This window comes from Cyprinodon variegatus, unplaced genomic scaffold (assembly GCF_000732505.1).
Source record: "Cyprinodon variegatus isolate N-32 unplaced genomic scaffold, C_variegatus-1.0 Scaffold232, whole genome shotgun sequence".
In the NCBI taxonomy this organism is placed as follows: Eukaryota; Metazoa; Chordata; class Actinopteri; order Cyprinodontiformes; family Cyprinodontidae; genus Cyprinodon; species Cyprinodon variegatus.
In genome coordinates this window covers 645,281-660,976 of record NW_015150685.1, presented here as the reverse complement: position 1 = coordinate 660,976, position 15,696 = coordinate 645,281, and the positions used below count along the sequence as shown (strand labels likewise).

Sequence of the window (15,696 nt, the reverse complement as noted above, 5' to 3'; positions counted from 1 at the left end):
GTCATTTAAAGTGTCACACATCCAGAATTATAATCAAGATATTTCAGTTAATTTCAACTAGTCAAAACTATATTTTTTTTAATATCCCAATTATGAAACCTCCCCCTAGCGCTCTGTCACTGAGCTGTCCTAATAGTTGCCTGCAGAATTTTGCATGGCTGCAGTGATGCTGGCTCTTCTTGACAAAGTGTTTCAAAATGCCACAATATAGAAAGAACTCAGCAGTATGGGATGTGCAGAGAACAAGAACTTTGTGAACTCGAAGACCCATTTCAATTTAATTATGTTTTTTTTCTTCATATATTTAAACAAGTTTTTTTGTCAAAATTAAATTTTTTTCTTCAATACCTTCCCTTCTCAGCTCCTATCACCCATTCACCAGTGTTACCAACTCCCCAGCAAGAAAGGCCGTTATCGGCTGTCCTAAAAGGCGCTTCAAGGTGCTAGATAATTCAGGCTGTTCTCTACTTCTAGACTGTTCTCTATATCCAGGTTTGGATGTGGGTCACAGCTGAGCTCAAACATATAAATATAATTAACTTTTTGATTGATAAAAGCTTGTTTTATTTTTTTTGTTGGGTCCGCACAAAGCAAAACAGATCCCAGCTCTATTTTATTACCTGATAAATAAAATATTTGTATGTACCCCCAGTTGGGAATCACTTTTGGTGGAACAAGCAATTCCCCTTTAAACCAGAGGGTGGCAGCAGTGACTATTGGCAGCCTCAGCCTGGGTGACAGAAAGTCTGGAGGTGTTTTACTGAAGACAAAAACACAAGGAAAGAGGAACATTGTTGGTTTGTTAGCAGGACCAATTTAAATCTGGTATTGATCCAGATCATGTGCAACTTATTCATTAAGATCACTGAGTGGAGAGATGTTGGTTTCAGATGAATCAGGATGGGCTTCATTGGCAACTTGGTTCCTGCAGCCAAGAGTTTCACTTCTTTCTGCTTATAGTGACTTTGAGCAGAACTGTTCTGTTATTTTTTCTATCCACCAGTGTGTTTAGTAGTTCAGATCATTCCTCTCAGGTTTTGAACCAGAGTACAGAGGAACTGCATATAAAGATTTTATTGATTCAATCTCCTTATTAGATTGTTTATTTCCCATCAGCTGCAATTTCTATAAAAATCTGACAAAACGTGCAAAGGTTCAAATGTTGGCATTGAACCATTTTTCTGTGCTGTAGCCATAAATCATGATGTTTTTATTTTTAACTTTTGTTTTCTGAAGTGTGGATGTTTGATTCTGTGGAAACAAAAACTGCACAGGAGAGTTTTCATCTACACCATCATCCTTATTAATTCCTCTTTTCTCCGGGATGTTTCTCCAGTTGTGTCTCCCACTGGTTCCCGTCCGCCCAGTCGAAACCGGAACAACGAGATGCCTGGAGACGAGGAGCTTGGCTTTGAGGCAGCTGTAGCTGCGCTCGGTAAGTCCTTAATTCCCAGGGTTTCACATTTGACTCGGGATTCCTCGGTTTCAGCCTCCTAAACATCTCCACTCTCCCTCTGCCTTTGCTTCTGCAGGCATGAAGACGACCGTCAGTGAGGCAGAGCATCCTCTGCTCTGTGAGGGAACCCGTCGGGTTAAAGGGGACCTGGCTTTAGCTCTGATGATCACCTACAAAGACGACCAGAGCAAACTCAAGAAGGTAAATAGTCGCATCAGGCACCGAAATAAAGACAGCCTTCCAGGCTGTAGGCACCAGTAGCACAGCCTGATGACTCTGGTCTTATCTGTTCTTCTATGCAGTCAGAAAACTGGTGGAAATTAGGGTTTAGTTTCTTCTGGAAGAAAACGTTTTTTTTTTCCGTACAAGTGGAAGTAACTGGAAGAAAGTCCTAGTAATAGATCATATGCCCCATTTTCACTATCCTTTTGAAACCGTGCTGAGATCGTTCTGAGCACGGTAACCCCGATAACTGCTGAGTGTAAATGGCACGCACAACTGAACCGGACTGTGCCAGAGACAACTAAACTGCGCTAACATGGTACTAGTTTATATGTAGGGCTCAGTGCTGCTCAGTTCTGGCTTGGTTCTCATAAACAAAGAGCGCATGAGCACACTGTGTCATCTCCTTACAGTCAGCCTCTGTAATCATGAAATTTCAGACACTTATAAAAATACTAGCTTCCCTACCGTGCCACACAATTTCCAGTGATGATTCTGCTTAGCAGTGTGATGAACCTCAACGTCTGACGTTGTTTCCTGCGTCTGTAAAGGCTGATTTATGCTCAGAAACCAGGTTGTCTGCGTGTGTGAAGCAGTGGACGCAAATGTGACCCTGCCCCTTCTGCAGACACTCTGTTGCACCTCTCCCAGATTGTAGGTGGCCGCAGACAGGAGGCCTCTGATTGGTCAATTCTACTGCCCAACACTATCCACATTTCCTAATGGCTACCTTACTGGCTTGTATGACCGCCATTGCGCAAAACGACTCGTAAAAGTTGGACCAGCTAGAAGAGGGAGGTGCGCAAGAACTTTTTCCACCTGGATCCCAGCTCTCTGTCGCCCTCATGTGCCTCCGTTGTGGCACAAACTTGCCCCCACTTCCTCAGCCGTGTCTAGACCCACAGCTAGTTCCTAATTGTCCCTCTTGGGTTGTGGTGTGGAATAGCATAGCGCAGACCGCGCTTCAAAATTGGGCATAAATCTAAAAATCTCTGCAACAAGCTCACACTGATGTGGGGGAGTTTAACCAGCCCTTAAGCCCTGATTATTAGACTATTGTTTTTCATATCCACTTCCCAAAAGCTGACTCTGTCAAGTAAATTCACCAAAGGCTGCCCTCTATGCCTGGCTCTCCACAAACAACAAAATATCACAATGATAACAAAACATCCTTAATGTTACGGGCGGCGCCATGTTGGTTTGCATTTTTCCCTCTAAAATACAGAAGTGATCATTTACTAACAGCCTTTAAATGGTAGGAAAACTATTTCTCGTATCCTCAGATTCCACCAGCTGGCTTTCTTTGTCTTTTATTTCTTCTGCTCTTCCTGCCCTAAAACCTCCCTGGTTTATAGATATTGTACCCCACCTCCAGGTTATCACTGGGTTTGGGCCCTGAAGGCAAAATATTCACCAAAAGAAACAAAACATTCCTATAAATTTGACCTTCCAAGTTTCTTCTGGAACAAACAGTTCCTTCCAGCCAGAAAAACCTTCAGATATTTATTCTGCTTAAAGTGAGTTTGAATCACCGTGCATGGTGCAGGTGTTAGGGGGTGCTTAGTATGCTGCTGGTGGTCACAGCTGAAGGTCACCACCAGCAGCGTAGCCTGCTATGAGCGCCAAAATCCTGATAATTGCTGCTGATCTGATTAATGATTGGCTGGCTCCGCAAACTGAGCATTAGCTTTGGGGAGACTGGAGACCAGCATGCCTGGGCTGGTCATCTGCTGTATGAAGCTGAAGTTAGCTTCCGATTTGGTAAACTGTTAAAGGGCTTTTCTAGACCTTTATCACTACCTTTGCTGCCATTGACATACACTGCAAAAACGATCTGGAAATAAGCAAAAATGTCTCATATTAAGTGTATTTACCCTTAATTTGAGCTCGTAAATAAGGTAATTTGCCAATACAATGAGTATTTTTATTCTTAAAATAAGATAATTGTATATGCATTTATTATATATATATGCATATAAGACGATGCAAATAGTTTTTTTCCTATTTTAAATGTAAATTGTCTTGTTCCATGGTCAAAGTGTCTCACTTAGCTCTTGAATTAAAATGCACTTATTTTAATAAAAAAAAAGACTTGTTTAGATTCAGAAATGTTTTGTATTTGTGTATGGCAAGCCATTATAAGATGCTCAGAATATCTCTAGGATTGATACAAATGAGTGAACTGAGTGACGTATATCTGGAGGTGCAAGTTTGACATAAAGAGTTTCTATGGTTTTCAGTCCATATATAGTGGAATCCGCTTATAGTGCTCACGGATATAGTAATCAACCGCCTATAGTGTTCAAAAGGCTTGGGACAGAATCATGTCTATACAAGTTATGTTTAAATACTTTGTTTATAGTAATGAAGAAAGCCACTTATAGTGTTAATTTTTGGCCATTTTATGAATGTAAACATGTGCAAAAATAATTAATAAGTGGATCGAAAGTGATGATAGCACTCCGGTGTCAGAGCCGTGACGGATGAGGACATCATCGTGGAGGTACAAGAGTGCTTTGGTGCGGGTACCAGTGCTGCACGCAGCAAGGAGAATGAGGATGATGAAGAGAGCTGAGATGAGGAATGCAGTTTGCATTTTAAAGACTGGTCTCCTGCATATTGGTTTCAAAAACTTTGACCTTTTACATTATTTTTAAAAAGAAGTGAACTCGGTGTTGAACAACACTCTGATCCAGGAAACCATGGATAAATATGATTTCTTAATGCGGCGCAGCAGATCCGCAACACACAACAGAGGTAGGCTAGCTTTAATTTTCTGGAGCCTGTGCAGTTATCTTCTATGTTGTTGTTTTATGAAAACTATTTGTTTCTAGCTTCAGACTTGTTAAAAAAAATGCACCAGTGGCATAAGGCTACCAGAGTTATGTCTGCGCAAAGGCGAGGCAAGGCAAATTTATTTATATAGCACAATTCAGTACAAAGACAATGCAAAGTGCTTTACATGATTAAAATACAGGAAGATAAAACAGAATCAAAGCAAGTAGGAAAAAATAAAAAATAAAAAATGCAGAAACAAGAAAGAACGTTAAAAACAGTTGGGCTAACGAAAATAAAAAAGTTGAACTAATGATGTTTCAGTTGAGCTGTTTATCTAGAACAGTCGAAGGCAATCCTAAACGTGTTTTTAGTCTTGATTTAAAGAAACTCAGGCTTTCCGCACTTTTACAGTTCTCTGGAAGTTTTTTCCAGATAAGTGGAGCATAGGAACTAAATGCAAAGAGCAGTTCTGTAATTAAACATGCATGGTACTTTAATAAAATCCAGTAAATGCGGAAGCTATCCGTTTTGTTTCATTTTTCTCATTGAAAAACCACACAAATGGCATTTAGATGATATTCTGCATATAAAATAAATGAAATAATGGTAAGTTTGGATATAGAAATCAATCTCTTATAGTGGTCAAATTGGCTGGACAAACGGGATCACTATAAGCGGATTCCACTGTAGTTAAAAGTGATTAAATTTTGAACAGATTGCCATAGGCATTTACATGTAGCTAAAATGTCAAGGGACCCGCACCGGCAGACCAGGCAGACAGATTTTCTTGTTGGGTGTGAAGGTACCTTGAGGATCACATTAGCGTAACACCCTGCTGGATGTGGTGATGCCCTTTCTATGTTCTCTCTCACACTTCCTCAGATCCTGGATAAATTGTTGGACAGGGAAAGCCAGACCCACAAACCTCAGACTCTGAGCTCCTTCTACTCTAGCAAGCCAGCTACGGCCAGTCAGCGGAGCCCGTCCAAACATACCGCCGGGAACCACGGTGGGATGGGAGGGGCCGCCGGTGGCGCCACCAAACACGCCCTATCGTCATCCTCATCAAACACCGTGGCCGCGTCATCTTCCAGCTCTTCTTCCACTGTGGCTCTGGCCGGGGAGGAGTCACAGCCGGCACAGGTGGAGCTTAGCCTGCTGCAGAACAGCACTGCCGGCGAGAGCGCCACGGAAACCAAGGAGCATGGTGAAAACTGCCGCCGTTTCACCAGGATAACATGATGGATCTCATTAAGTTTTTCCTCAAACTGTTTAGAAGTTTGGACCACAGTTAAAAAAAAATCTGTTTGTCTTGTAGCTGCAGATGGAGGCCAGTTATCAAGTGAGCATCAGAATGAGACGGCAGCCTTTAAGCTAGAGGCCACCGTTCCCAGTCGACTGGCACTAGGGGGGCGCTGCGGATACAGCCAACGCTGCTGGGGCTCACCTGTCCGCCAGAAGAAGAAGCACACCGGTATGACCACTCAATCCATCCCTCTTCACACACTTCAGGAGCAACAACAGTTTCAATAAAACAACCTTTTAGTTTTTATGCAGAGAAATTTGTTTCAATATTATGGAAAGCAGAGAAAATGTTCCTAAAAGTAACATTTAAAGCAGGGATGGAAGGTCCAGTTTCTGAGGGCCGGTATCATGCAACTTTTAGATTCAACACACCTGCATCAAGTAATTAGATGATTGAGAGGACTCTGGAGGAACTGACTGCCTCCTGAGGAGGTAACTCACCCATTTTATTCAGGTGTTGGACCAAGGATGGATCTAAAAGTTGCCTACTTGTTTAAATGGATGGTGTGAAGGAATGACTGCCATTTAACTGCGAAATGGGTGTATTTCACTGAAACAAACACTGAACCGCAGCGCATCACTGCCTCAAACTTATATTGCAGCACATTTAGTAAAAGTGTGTCAAAAAACCCCAGAAAAACTGACCACACAGATTTTTACCATGTCATCTGCAGAGAAGTGAAATCTGTACAGCTAGCATTTACAGTGACAGAAAGCACCTTTCAGCGCAGATACTTAATAATTCTACACCAACTGGGTTGGTTTATGTTTGCAGGATCTACTGTTATGCACCCTATGATAACCAGCACCAGTCTTATTAAACCGAATGGAAAGGGTTAACTTTTTATTAATTGAGGCAGTACAGCTCAATTGGTAAACATGGAAAGTTCAAACTAACTAATAAAAGGTAATCTGATTATTAATGGAGGTAATAATTCATTAGTTATTACACATATCTAAACGCAGTCATTGACTTCAGGCAGTAAAGAAAAGAAATTGCTTCACCATCCCTTTATTTAAAACATTTACAATTTATATGCAAAAGAGTATTTTTAGTTTGCTATAAAAATCTTTGTTTATTCCAAATGTCTGTTGTTGTTGTTGTTGTTGTTGTTGTTGTTTTTTTTTAAGAGTTTTAAGGAATTGCATTATTTTCAGATCTGGTTTTCCATATTTCCCCCTCCACCAATAGGAATCAGACAAATAGGAATGTTGTTCCACCGAACTGTCTCCCTCATAAATCTGAAAATATGGGGAAAAAATTAATATAGGGGGGAAAAAAAGAAGTAAATAAATGAAATCAGGACAAAAATTAAAAAGCTAAAATGTGAAAAGTTTGAGGAAAAGAAAAAAATAGAAAAAATCTTATCTGAAAAAATGTAAAAGCTCCACTAAACAAAATAGCAAGCGGTGAAACTAATGGTTGAAATTTAAATAAACTCAAAACCTTTTTTTTATTGAGTTTTCTTCCTTTGTTCCAGTTTGATTAGAAATGTCTTTCCATAGTTTTTAGTCTAGTTGTTTCTTTAAGCTGTTTAGATCTTGGTCCCACAGGCCCAGGCCTGGATGTAAAGGTCAAAGGTAACTGCGTTCTGTAATACGTGTGTCTGAGCAGGCATGGCGAGCATCGACAGCAGCGCTCCGGAGACCACTTCGGACAGCTCCCCCACTCTCAGTCGAAGGCCCCTCCGCGGCAGCTGGGCAGCAGCCTCTTGGGGGCGGGGCCAAGACAGCGACAGCATCAGCAGTTCATCGTCCGATTCGCTGGGCTCCTCCTCCTCCAGCGGGTCCCGTAGGGCCGGCGGTGGCGGGGCCAGAGCCAAAAGCACCGACACAAGCAGGTAAATAGGGATCATTAAATATTTGTGGTTTTTCACCTTCTTGCTGTAATCTGAAGTAACCTGAAGTTTGAAAAAAAAAAATACGTCTCTGTTGGTTCCCCTGCGTTCAGATATAAGGGCCGCCGTCTGGAGTGCCACGCCCCCCATGTACCCAACCAGCCGTCGGAAGCGGCGGCCCATTTCTACTTTGAGCTGGCTAAGACGGTGCTGATCAAAGCTGGGGGTAACTCCTCCACCTCCATCTTCACGCAGCCCTCAGCCAGCGGAGGTCACCAGGGGCCTCACAGAAACCTGCATCTCTGCGCCTTTGAGATCGGGCTGTACGCGCTCGGCCTCCACAATTTCGTCTCACCCAACTGGCTGTCGAGGACCTATTCCTCCCATGTGTCCTGGATCACTGGTGGGTTTCAGAGATGTTGTTCCAGATATTCAGGTTTGGTCTTCCTTCCCTTTCTGCTCACTGATTCTTCCCTTACTTCTCTGCAGGCCAAGCTATGGAGATCGGCAGCGCCGCTCTGAATATTCTGGTGGAGTGCTGGGACGGCCACCTCACTCCACCGGAGGTGGCCTCCCTGGCAGACCGGGCGTCACGGGCCAGGGACCTGAACATGGTCCGGGCGGCTGCAGAGCTGGCCCTCAGCTGCCTGCCTCATGCCCACGCCCTCAACCCCAACGAAATCCAGAGAGCCTTGGTTCAGTGCAAAGAGCAGGTAAACCAGCTGAACCGGATGTTGGCAGCTCCAATGGAGCTAAAATAGCTCCAAACGTGGATTTAGGTTCTGCTCGGGGGACAGAAAGCGGTAGAGCTCAGCTGGGATTTTGTTATTTAATACTTTACTCATCGCAAAGGGAGGTTAAATTTTGGTCCAGACAGAGGGGTCTCCTGTAGAGGTCTGTCTCATAGCGCCTCTGAACGAGCCTCTGACCGAAGACTTTCTACTTGTAGGACAGTCTGATTCCTAGGGACTCTTTCACTCTCTAGCTTTTGATTTTTGTTGCCAAAGACTCTAGAAAACTGTTGTTTGTGTTCAAAGTAGAGATTGTGGTAAAAATCCATCAGCCTAAAGTGATGTTACGGCATGGTTGCTAAATGCAGGGATGAATCTGTCAACGATGTGTCAGCCGATATGTGAAGGAAACACTGATCTCGGCCGAACATATCGTCTGGTCCTTCTGCAGATATGTCTGTCAAGCTTATGTATTAACCTTTAACCTGACTGTAAATCCGTGACTGTGTTTGATTAATCTGTTGTGTGTGTGTCTGTCACACAGAAAGTGATACACATGGCACCATGATGACAGGAATGTAAAAAAATGTTCAAGACATTTTCAAACTAGTTGTAAATGAGTGAAATGTGTAAATGAGTTTTTCCTCTCTACTCTCGCTGCAGGCATGCTCAGTTTTAGGGATTGCTGTAGAGTCAAGGTAATATCTACTGTCTCTACCTGCTCATCGATGAGTAGAGAATCCTGAAAAGTCACTAGCACAAAATGTCTGCGATCTGATCTAAGTCTTGGTTGGTCGGAAGTTGAAAATATCCATTTCCGTGGTCACTAAGTGAAATGATCCGATCATGACGTGCGTATACATGTTTAAATGATTAAATCATTTGAGCATGAGCAGATCTGTCTAGTTTTCCACAATCGCTGTAGTAGTAGGGGGTGGCGGCCTAGTGGTTAGGGCATACAGCTTGGAATCCTGCCCCACTCCTACAGACTTCCACTCTGGGATCCATGAGCAAGACCCTTAACCCCACACTGCTCCCCGGGCGCCCCACCATGGCAGCCCACTGCTCCCCAAGGGGGGATGGGTTAAATGGAGGGAGTGATTTTTGTTGCTCTGTACTTAGGACAGTGTACTGGCAATAAAAAGCTGGAGAAATAAATATAAGAAGCTGCCTGCTTACTAAACAAACCCTGTCTGCGGTTCTTCATTCGCGTCTGTTGATCTTTTTCCAGTCTGGACCTTTGTTGCGTCATTCTTTTGTTATTGGTCCTTTTTATTAAGGGCTCAGCGGGACCTTATGTTAACGCTCCTTGGCTGCAGGGGTGGAGGGGATTCATCCCCATATTATATTTAGAGCCACCTTTAATCACATTATTTGTATCCATGGAAACATAGTTAGTGACTGAATGGTTCTCTTAGATAAAACATCTTGGATCTTTAATCTGACTGCATGATCTGATTGATCTGGATCTATAACGTGTCCTGTGATGACATGAAGATTGCAGCTCTAGAAATAAATTGACTGACTGAAGCTTCTCAGGGTTGGGCTGACATCTGTCCTCATCTGTTTCCAGGACAACGTGATGCTGGAGAAGGCCTGCATGGCAGTGGAAGAGGCAGCCAAGGGTGGAGGCGTGTACCCTGAGGTTCTGTTCGAGGTGGCCCATCAGTGGTACTGGCTTTATGAGCAATCCGTGGGCGGGGGCACCACCCAGCAGCGGGAGCCCCCCAGCCGCTGCGGGGCCAACGGGAGCTCTGGTCGGAGGGCCCCAGATACCGCTTGCGTAGTGCTGGACGGCGGAGCCAACATGGAGTCCTCGGGGGTGGGAGCGGTGACGGCGGCTGTCACGGCAGCAGCCATAGTGCCCGTCATCTCCGTGGGCTCCACCATTTACCAGTCCCACGCCATCCCCGGCCAGGCCATGTCCCACCCCCACAGCCAAGGGCTCCACCCCTACACAACCATCCAGGCCCACCTCCCCTCCGTCTGCACCCCCCAGTACCTAGGACACCCTCTGCAGCACGTTCCTCGGCCCGCCGTCTTCCCCGTGACTGGGGCTTCGTATCCTCAGGTCAGAGGTCATCTCCACCACCGTACCATACTGTTAATACAAATCCCACTTCCTTTGCAAACTACCTAATCATCCAACACTTCACCTCATCATTTGCAGTCATTTAGCCAGAAACATAGCCATTAGCTTCAGAATGTTCTGATCTCAGGCAGTGAGGTACAAACTTTGTGGTGGGGGGGCAGATGATATCAAGTCTGAAGAGCTTATAAGGGGACTGCTGCTTAACAATAAAAAAAAAAAAAAAACAACAACTGATGTTTAGATTATTTTAAATTGTAGTAGCTAGTTAATTTGTATGGAAGGAAACAGAAAACACGTTTCAGAGCTCATCTGCTTAACTATTGACTTCCCAGTTCAGACCTACCTGTGGAGCTAGGTTACCGTTACCTTTTCTAGCAAAGGAATTATCTACGTCCCCCTCCGTAGATTGCTGCTCACACTGAGCCTGGTTCTGCTAATGAGTTAAAAACAACATGTAAGTGAGTTTCTGTAGTCTAGCTGCTCATCCAGGAGGAGAAAATCCTGTAAAGTCATGCAATCAGCTGATTTCCCTTAGATGGAAAATCAAACATTTAATCTGACTGAACTGGATCTGGAAAGTGTCTTGAGATGACACGAGCTACAGAAATAAACTGAAATTCTTAGAATCAATTTCAACAAAAAATAAAACTTACACTGCACAGATAAATAAGATGATCTGCCAATGGAATGAGCATTTTATAATATGCACTCGTAATAGGACAATGCAGTCATGTTTTTCTTATTTAAAATGTAAATTGTCTTGTCCCATGGCAAATTTTCATTACCTCCTCAATTCAAGAAAAATGCAATTATTTAAAGAAAGATAATGTATTTAGACAAAAAAACGGTAGAAAAAAAATTGAAAAAATAACATTTGGAAAACTAGAGCTTGGAAAAAAAAAAAGGAATTAACTGATATTTACTGATATGCATCATATGTTGCCCTATGCTTTGGAACCATGAAAATCCAACCAAAGCGATGACATTCCTGCTCTGCGTCAGTTAAACACCCACAATCTTTTTTCTGCATCACAGCCACTCTCACGTGTCCAAACAAACGCCACATGACCGATCCTCTCTCCTCCACCGTCTGACACAAAAACACCAACTATTGGTCGTTAACATCACCCAGACCGATAGGCTTGAAAAATTACGAACTTTGGCCGATACTCATATCAATGTTAATACTAGTCTAAATACTTGTAGAAAAATTTTGTTAAATGTGTAGGGGCCTCTCAGAATCACTCTTTGGGCTGTTAATGGCCTCACCTTGGGCATTCCTGGTCTAATTCCGGGTCTAAACCAACAAATTTACTGACTTCTAAACCCTGATTCCTTTGTCTCTTCTCACCAGTTTGTATCCCAGTAAAGCAGCTAATGGAAACAAAGCCTTGGACGCCTCGTTGTAGGACTAACCTCTGACCTCTGCTGTGTTACCACATGTCTTCCTAGGGGATGCATCCAGCTTTTATTGGCGCCCAGTACCCCTTCTCAATGGCCCCTGGCCCCCAACCCACGCTGTCTGCTGCGGCTGTCACCTTCCCAGCTGTTCCGGTACCGTCCATGACTCAGATTGCCGTCCACCCCTACCACACCGAAACGGGCATGCCCCTGGGAACCACTGTGGCAGGTCAGGACTGCCCCGCGCCCTAAACCCTTGTGTCTGTTTTCTTTGTCTTGAGTTGATTGTGTTGTGTTTCTGCAGTGGGCAGCGTCCACTCTGGCCCCACCATTCAGGCCATACAGGGGGCCTCTCTACCTGCAGTGTCCTCCCAGCCCGCTCCGTTGGTGAGCGCCCCCTTCACAGCAGAAGAGGAGCAGCACACCCAGCCAATCAGCCAGCAGGGCCTGCACTACCTTCATTCGGCCTACAGAGTTGGTGAGACATCTCACACGGGCGAATTTCACTCGCACGTCAATAAAACGCCACACTGAAACGAACTGTTGTTCTCTGCTGAAGGTATGCTGGCGCTGGAGATGCTGGGCAGGAGAGCTCATAATGACCATCCCAACAACTTCTCCAGAAGTCCTCCTTACACAGAGGATGTCAAGTGGCTGCTGGGACTGGCTGCAAGGCTAGGTGAGCGTCCGACGCTAATAACTGGATATACAAAAAGGAAGCTAAAACTAAGGAAAACAAACCTCCACCCAAAGTTATTTTTAGTAATTAGTTTGAAATGTTTGTTTATAAGTGCATTTGCATTGAATTTGACTTAATTAGTAACCCATCTGCTGATGGAAGTAGAAATAACGTCCAAAATCTGATTTCAACTGCAGTTTGTAAAATGATCTTATTCACTGGACTAGAATAGTGATTCCATAGATGGATGACTAGCCCAAAAAAACCTATTTCGGTCATTATTAAATTCATTTTTAGATCAGTTTTTGCAGTGGCAGGCTACCTATAGCATGAAGTGTTTATCAGCGTAATGCTGCTGGGATGTTCCTCAGCAAGCTGCTTGTGAAGCTGAAATCCTGCTGATTCCTGCAGGAGAAACTGATTTATTGTCTCAGAGAAATAGCTTTGGCTGAAAATTTGTTTTCCACCAAAACAAACCCCCCTGAACAGACAGAAAATGGTTAACGTCCTGGAATGGTCTAATCAAAGGCCTCATCTCAGGTCTTTTGGGAATTATTGTCTTGAGTTGAAAACCTGACTGGTAGAGTTTGAAATGATAGACCAGAGAAAAAAGCAGTACATCAAATGTTTCTTGGGATCAGTTTACTGATCTCATTCTCATGAAGTAGTCTAAAGTTAGATATAAACATGAACCCTTTAACTAAACTGCTTCCCTTTTAATCTTTCAGGAGTCAACTATGTGTACCAGTTCTGTGTTGGAGCAGCCAAAGGAGTACTGAGTCCATTCGTCCTGCAGGAGATCATCATGGAGGCTCTGCAGAGGCTGAATCCTGCTCACATCCACGCCCACCTCCGAACACCCGCTTTCCACCAGCTGGTGCAGCGCTGCCAACAAGCCTACCTACAGGTGAGGCACACCGCCGTTCATCGTTGCATCTAGAATACTCTAGCCTGCTTAGCATTAGCTGAGAGCTACAAATGTGCTGCAAATACTAAAATGCGCTGCGAAAAAATACTGCAAAGACAACCCGGAAACAAACACAAAATAACATTGCTACGTTTAGAAATAAATGTCTGCAGGTTGAGATTATTTGTAAACTAGCTCTGCCGGACAGAAGTGCTCCAGACCACTGGGGGGGGAGATGATCCCCAACTCATATGGAACAAGACCCTAATAAAAATATAAATGGGATGCGCAGATGGTTCAGAAGTTCAATAAAGTGTTAAACTTCTTGCTCCCCTTCAAAGGTGCTCTGGGCAAGTGTTCTGTTTATCGATATGATCAATAATTCCTGGTTTCACCAGATCAGTTGATAATCATCTCCCCCTAGTGGCTTGAAGCACAATATCAAGCTGTAATATTTAACGACATCTTCTCCTACCAACCAGCAGGAAAATCAGACAGAAACCCTGATGTTGAATCATTGTCTGAATTGATGTTCTCTGCCTCCCCAGTATATCCATCACCGGCTCATCCATCTGACCCCCGCTGACTACGACGACTTCGTCAACATCATCCGCAGCGCCCGGGGGGCTTTCTGCCTCACGCCAGTAGGAATGATGCAGTTCAACGACGTTCTGCAGAATCTGAAACGAGGCAAGCAGACTAAGGAGCTGTGGCAGCGCATCTCTCTGGAGATGGCAACGTTCTCCCCGTAAAGACGGCTAACGCGCGGATAGCACTCAGCCCCCAGCTTTACTACTGCCACCTCACCGAGCCAGGCACCTCCATACATCTGTCAGGGGCCCTGCTCTACGGACTCTGCTAAAAGTCTGTGTAACCCACCCCGTGTCCCTAATCCTCGGATTCCCAGTTTGTTCAGTAAGATCTCAGCGGAGGGAACATTCAACACACTCGATTGACCACAGTTTAACTCTGAGCCACAGTGAACTCCTCTCTTCTAGATCTATTGATCTTGCCCACCTTTTGTGTTTCAAGTGTTTTTTTTCTTTTTCCTCTTATCCGTATTTCCCACGGGTTGAAAAATCAATTTAAAACCTGGGAACAATCGGTGGGAACAGCTCACTGACACGTCTACCCGGGTCAAACGACTCAAGAAGGTTCTTTGTCATGCTGCAGCTTTTCAGAGCAGAGAAGGTCGGTCTGACATCTTGGGTAACGTGGCACAATGAAGCCGCTTTCCAGCTGAAAACACAGTTTTGCTAACTTGCCGAGTCGTTTGACCCGGATAGACGGGTGTCAGTGAGCTTTTCCCACTGCCACTAAAAGTCAACTGTTCCCGGGTTTTTCGGCCAGTGGGAAAGAGGGATATGAAGCAGTTTCTATGGGAATGTGTTTGTGTTTTGTATAATCTTTTTAATACTTTGTACTAAGAATGCAAACATGGGTAGAATGTTTAGAGTGCTTGGCATGTGTGATCCACCGTTTCTTTTCTGCTCCAGACCAAATCAGGAGGCTTTCTGACAGACAATCTTTATGAGGAAGCATCCTGGAAACTGCTGAGTTCCTCCTGGCGTCTCATGAAGGGTGGCGGGTTGATCTCCAGGTGGTCACAGAGAGCGCTGCGCAGCGACCACTAGTGGAAAAACTGGAGTTAAATCATTTGGTATCTGACCACAGCAGGATGCTGGTTTAGAGCTGTCACCCTGTAGCTCACCTTTTTACATTAGATCAGCTTCCAAATAAAACAGAAGGAACTGTGGAAACATGCAGGACCAGGAGGAGGAGGCGCCAGATGACGGACCAGAACCAGTGGCGGACTGATGCTGGATGCAAGTTCTAAACTGAAAGATGTGGGGCCCCATTATGTGTTAGTCTTCACTTGAACCTTTGTCTCAGCGAATATTGAGGTATGAGCTGCGCAACAACGACCGCAGCCGGGGACTGGTGTTTGGACAGCGTCCCTCAGACGGACAGGCAGCTCATCGCAGGCCGAGCCTGTGGAAAGGACACTCGGATCCAGCTGTGGCACGTTGCCACTCCTGAGTCCAGACACACGTGTGTTCCAACCTGAGTGTCTCCTCAGTCAGGTTCGCTCCATGGTGCTGTTACTTTAGCATCCTCTGTCCAGACAGCTGTCGTTTATGTTTTTCTGAACCGGTTCTAAGCCTCACAAGTGACGTTGAGTGTAGAAATTGTTCTGTAATATTTTTGTATTCCTCAGAACTTTAGCTTAATCCATTGGTTCTATATAAACATATTGTTAAAGATTCTAATTTAGAGTAAAAAAAAA

The 15,696-nt window shown here is 44.3% G+C and overlaps 1 protein-coding gene across 1 annotated transcript in view; it reads left to right on the top strand.

Moving 5' to 3' along the window:
• The window catches only part of zswim8 (zinc finger, SWIM-type containing 8), a 43,083-nt gene extending 27,387 nt beyond the window's left edge, over positions 1 to 15,696 (top strand). The window contains exons 14-26 of the mRNA XM_015381380.1: positions 1,337 to 1,435; positions 1,533 to 1,657; positions 5,339 to 5,663; positions 5,775 to 5,930; positions 7,377 to 7,602; positions 7,713 to 8,002; positions 8,089 to 8,312; positions 9,904 to 10,401; positions 11,875 to 12,052; positions 12,128 to 12,301; positions 12,383 to 12,502; positions 13,231 to 13,409; positions 13,958 to 15,696. Of these exons, the coding sequence (XP_015236866.1) occupies positions 1,337 to 1,435; positions 1,533 to 1,657; positions 5,339 to 5,663; positions 5,775 to 5,930; positions 7,377 to 7,602; positions 7,713 to 8,002; positions 8,089 to 8,312; positions 9,904 to 10,401; positions 11,875 to 12,052; positions 12,128 to 12,301; positions 12,383 to 12,502; positions 13,231 to 13,409; positions 13,958 to 14,161 (2,798 nt within the window). The 3' untranslated portion in view covers positions 14,162 to 15,696. The remainder of the gene's footprint in view (positions 1 to 1,336; positions 1,436 to 1,532; positions 1,658 to 5,338; positions 5,664 to 5,774; positions 5,931 to 7,376; positions 7,603 to 7,712; positions 8,003 to 8,088; positions 8,313 to 9,903; positions 10,402 to 11,874; positions 12,053 to 12,127; positions 12,302 to 12,382; positions 12,503 to 13,230; positions 13,410 to 13,957) is intronic.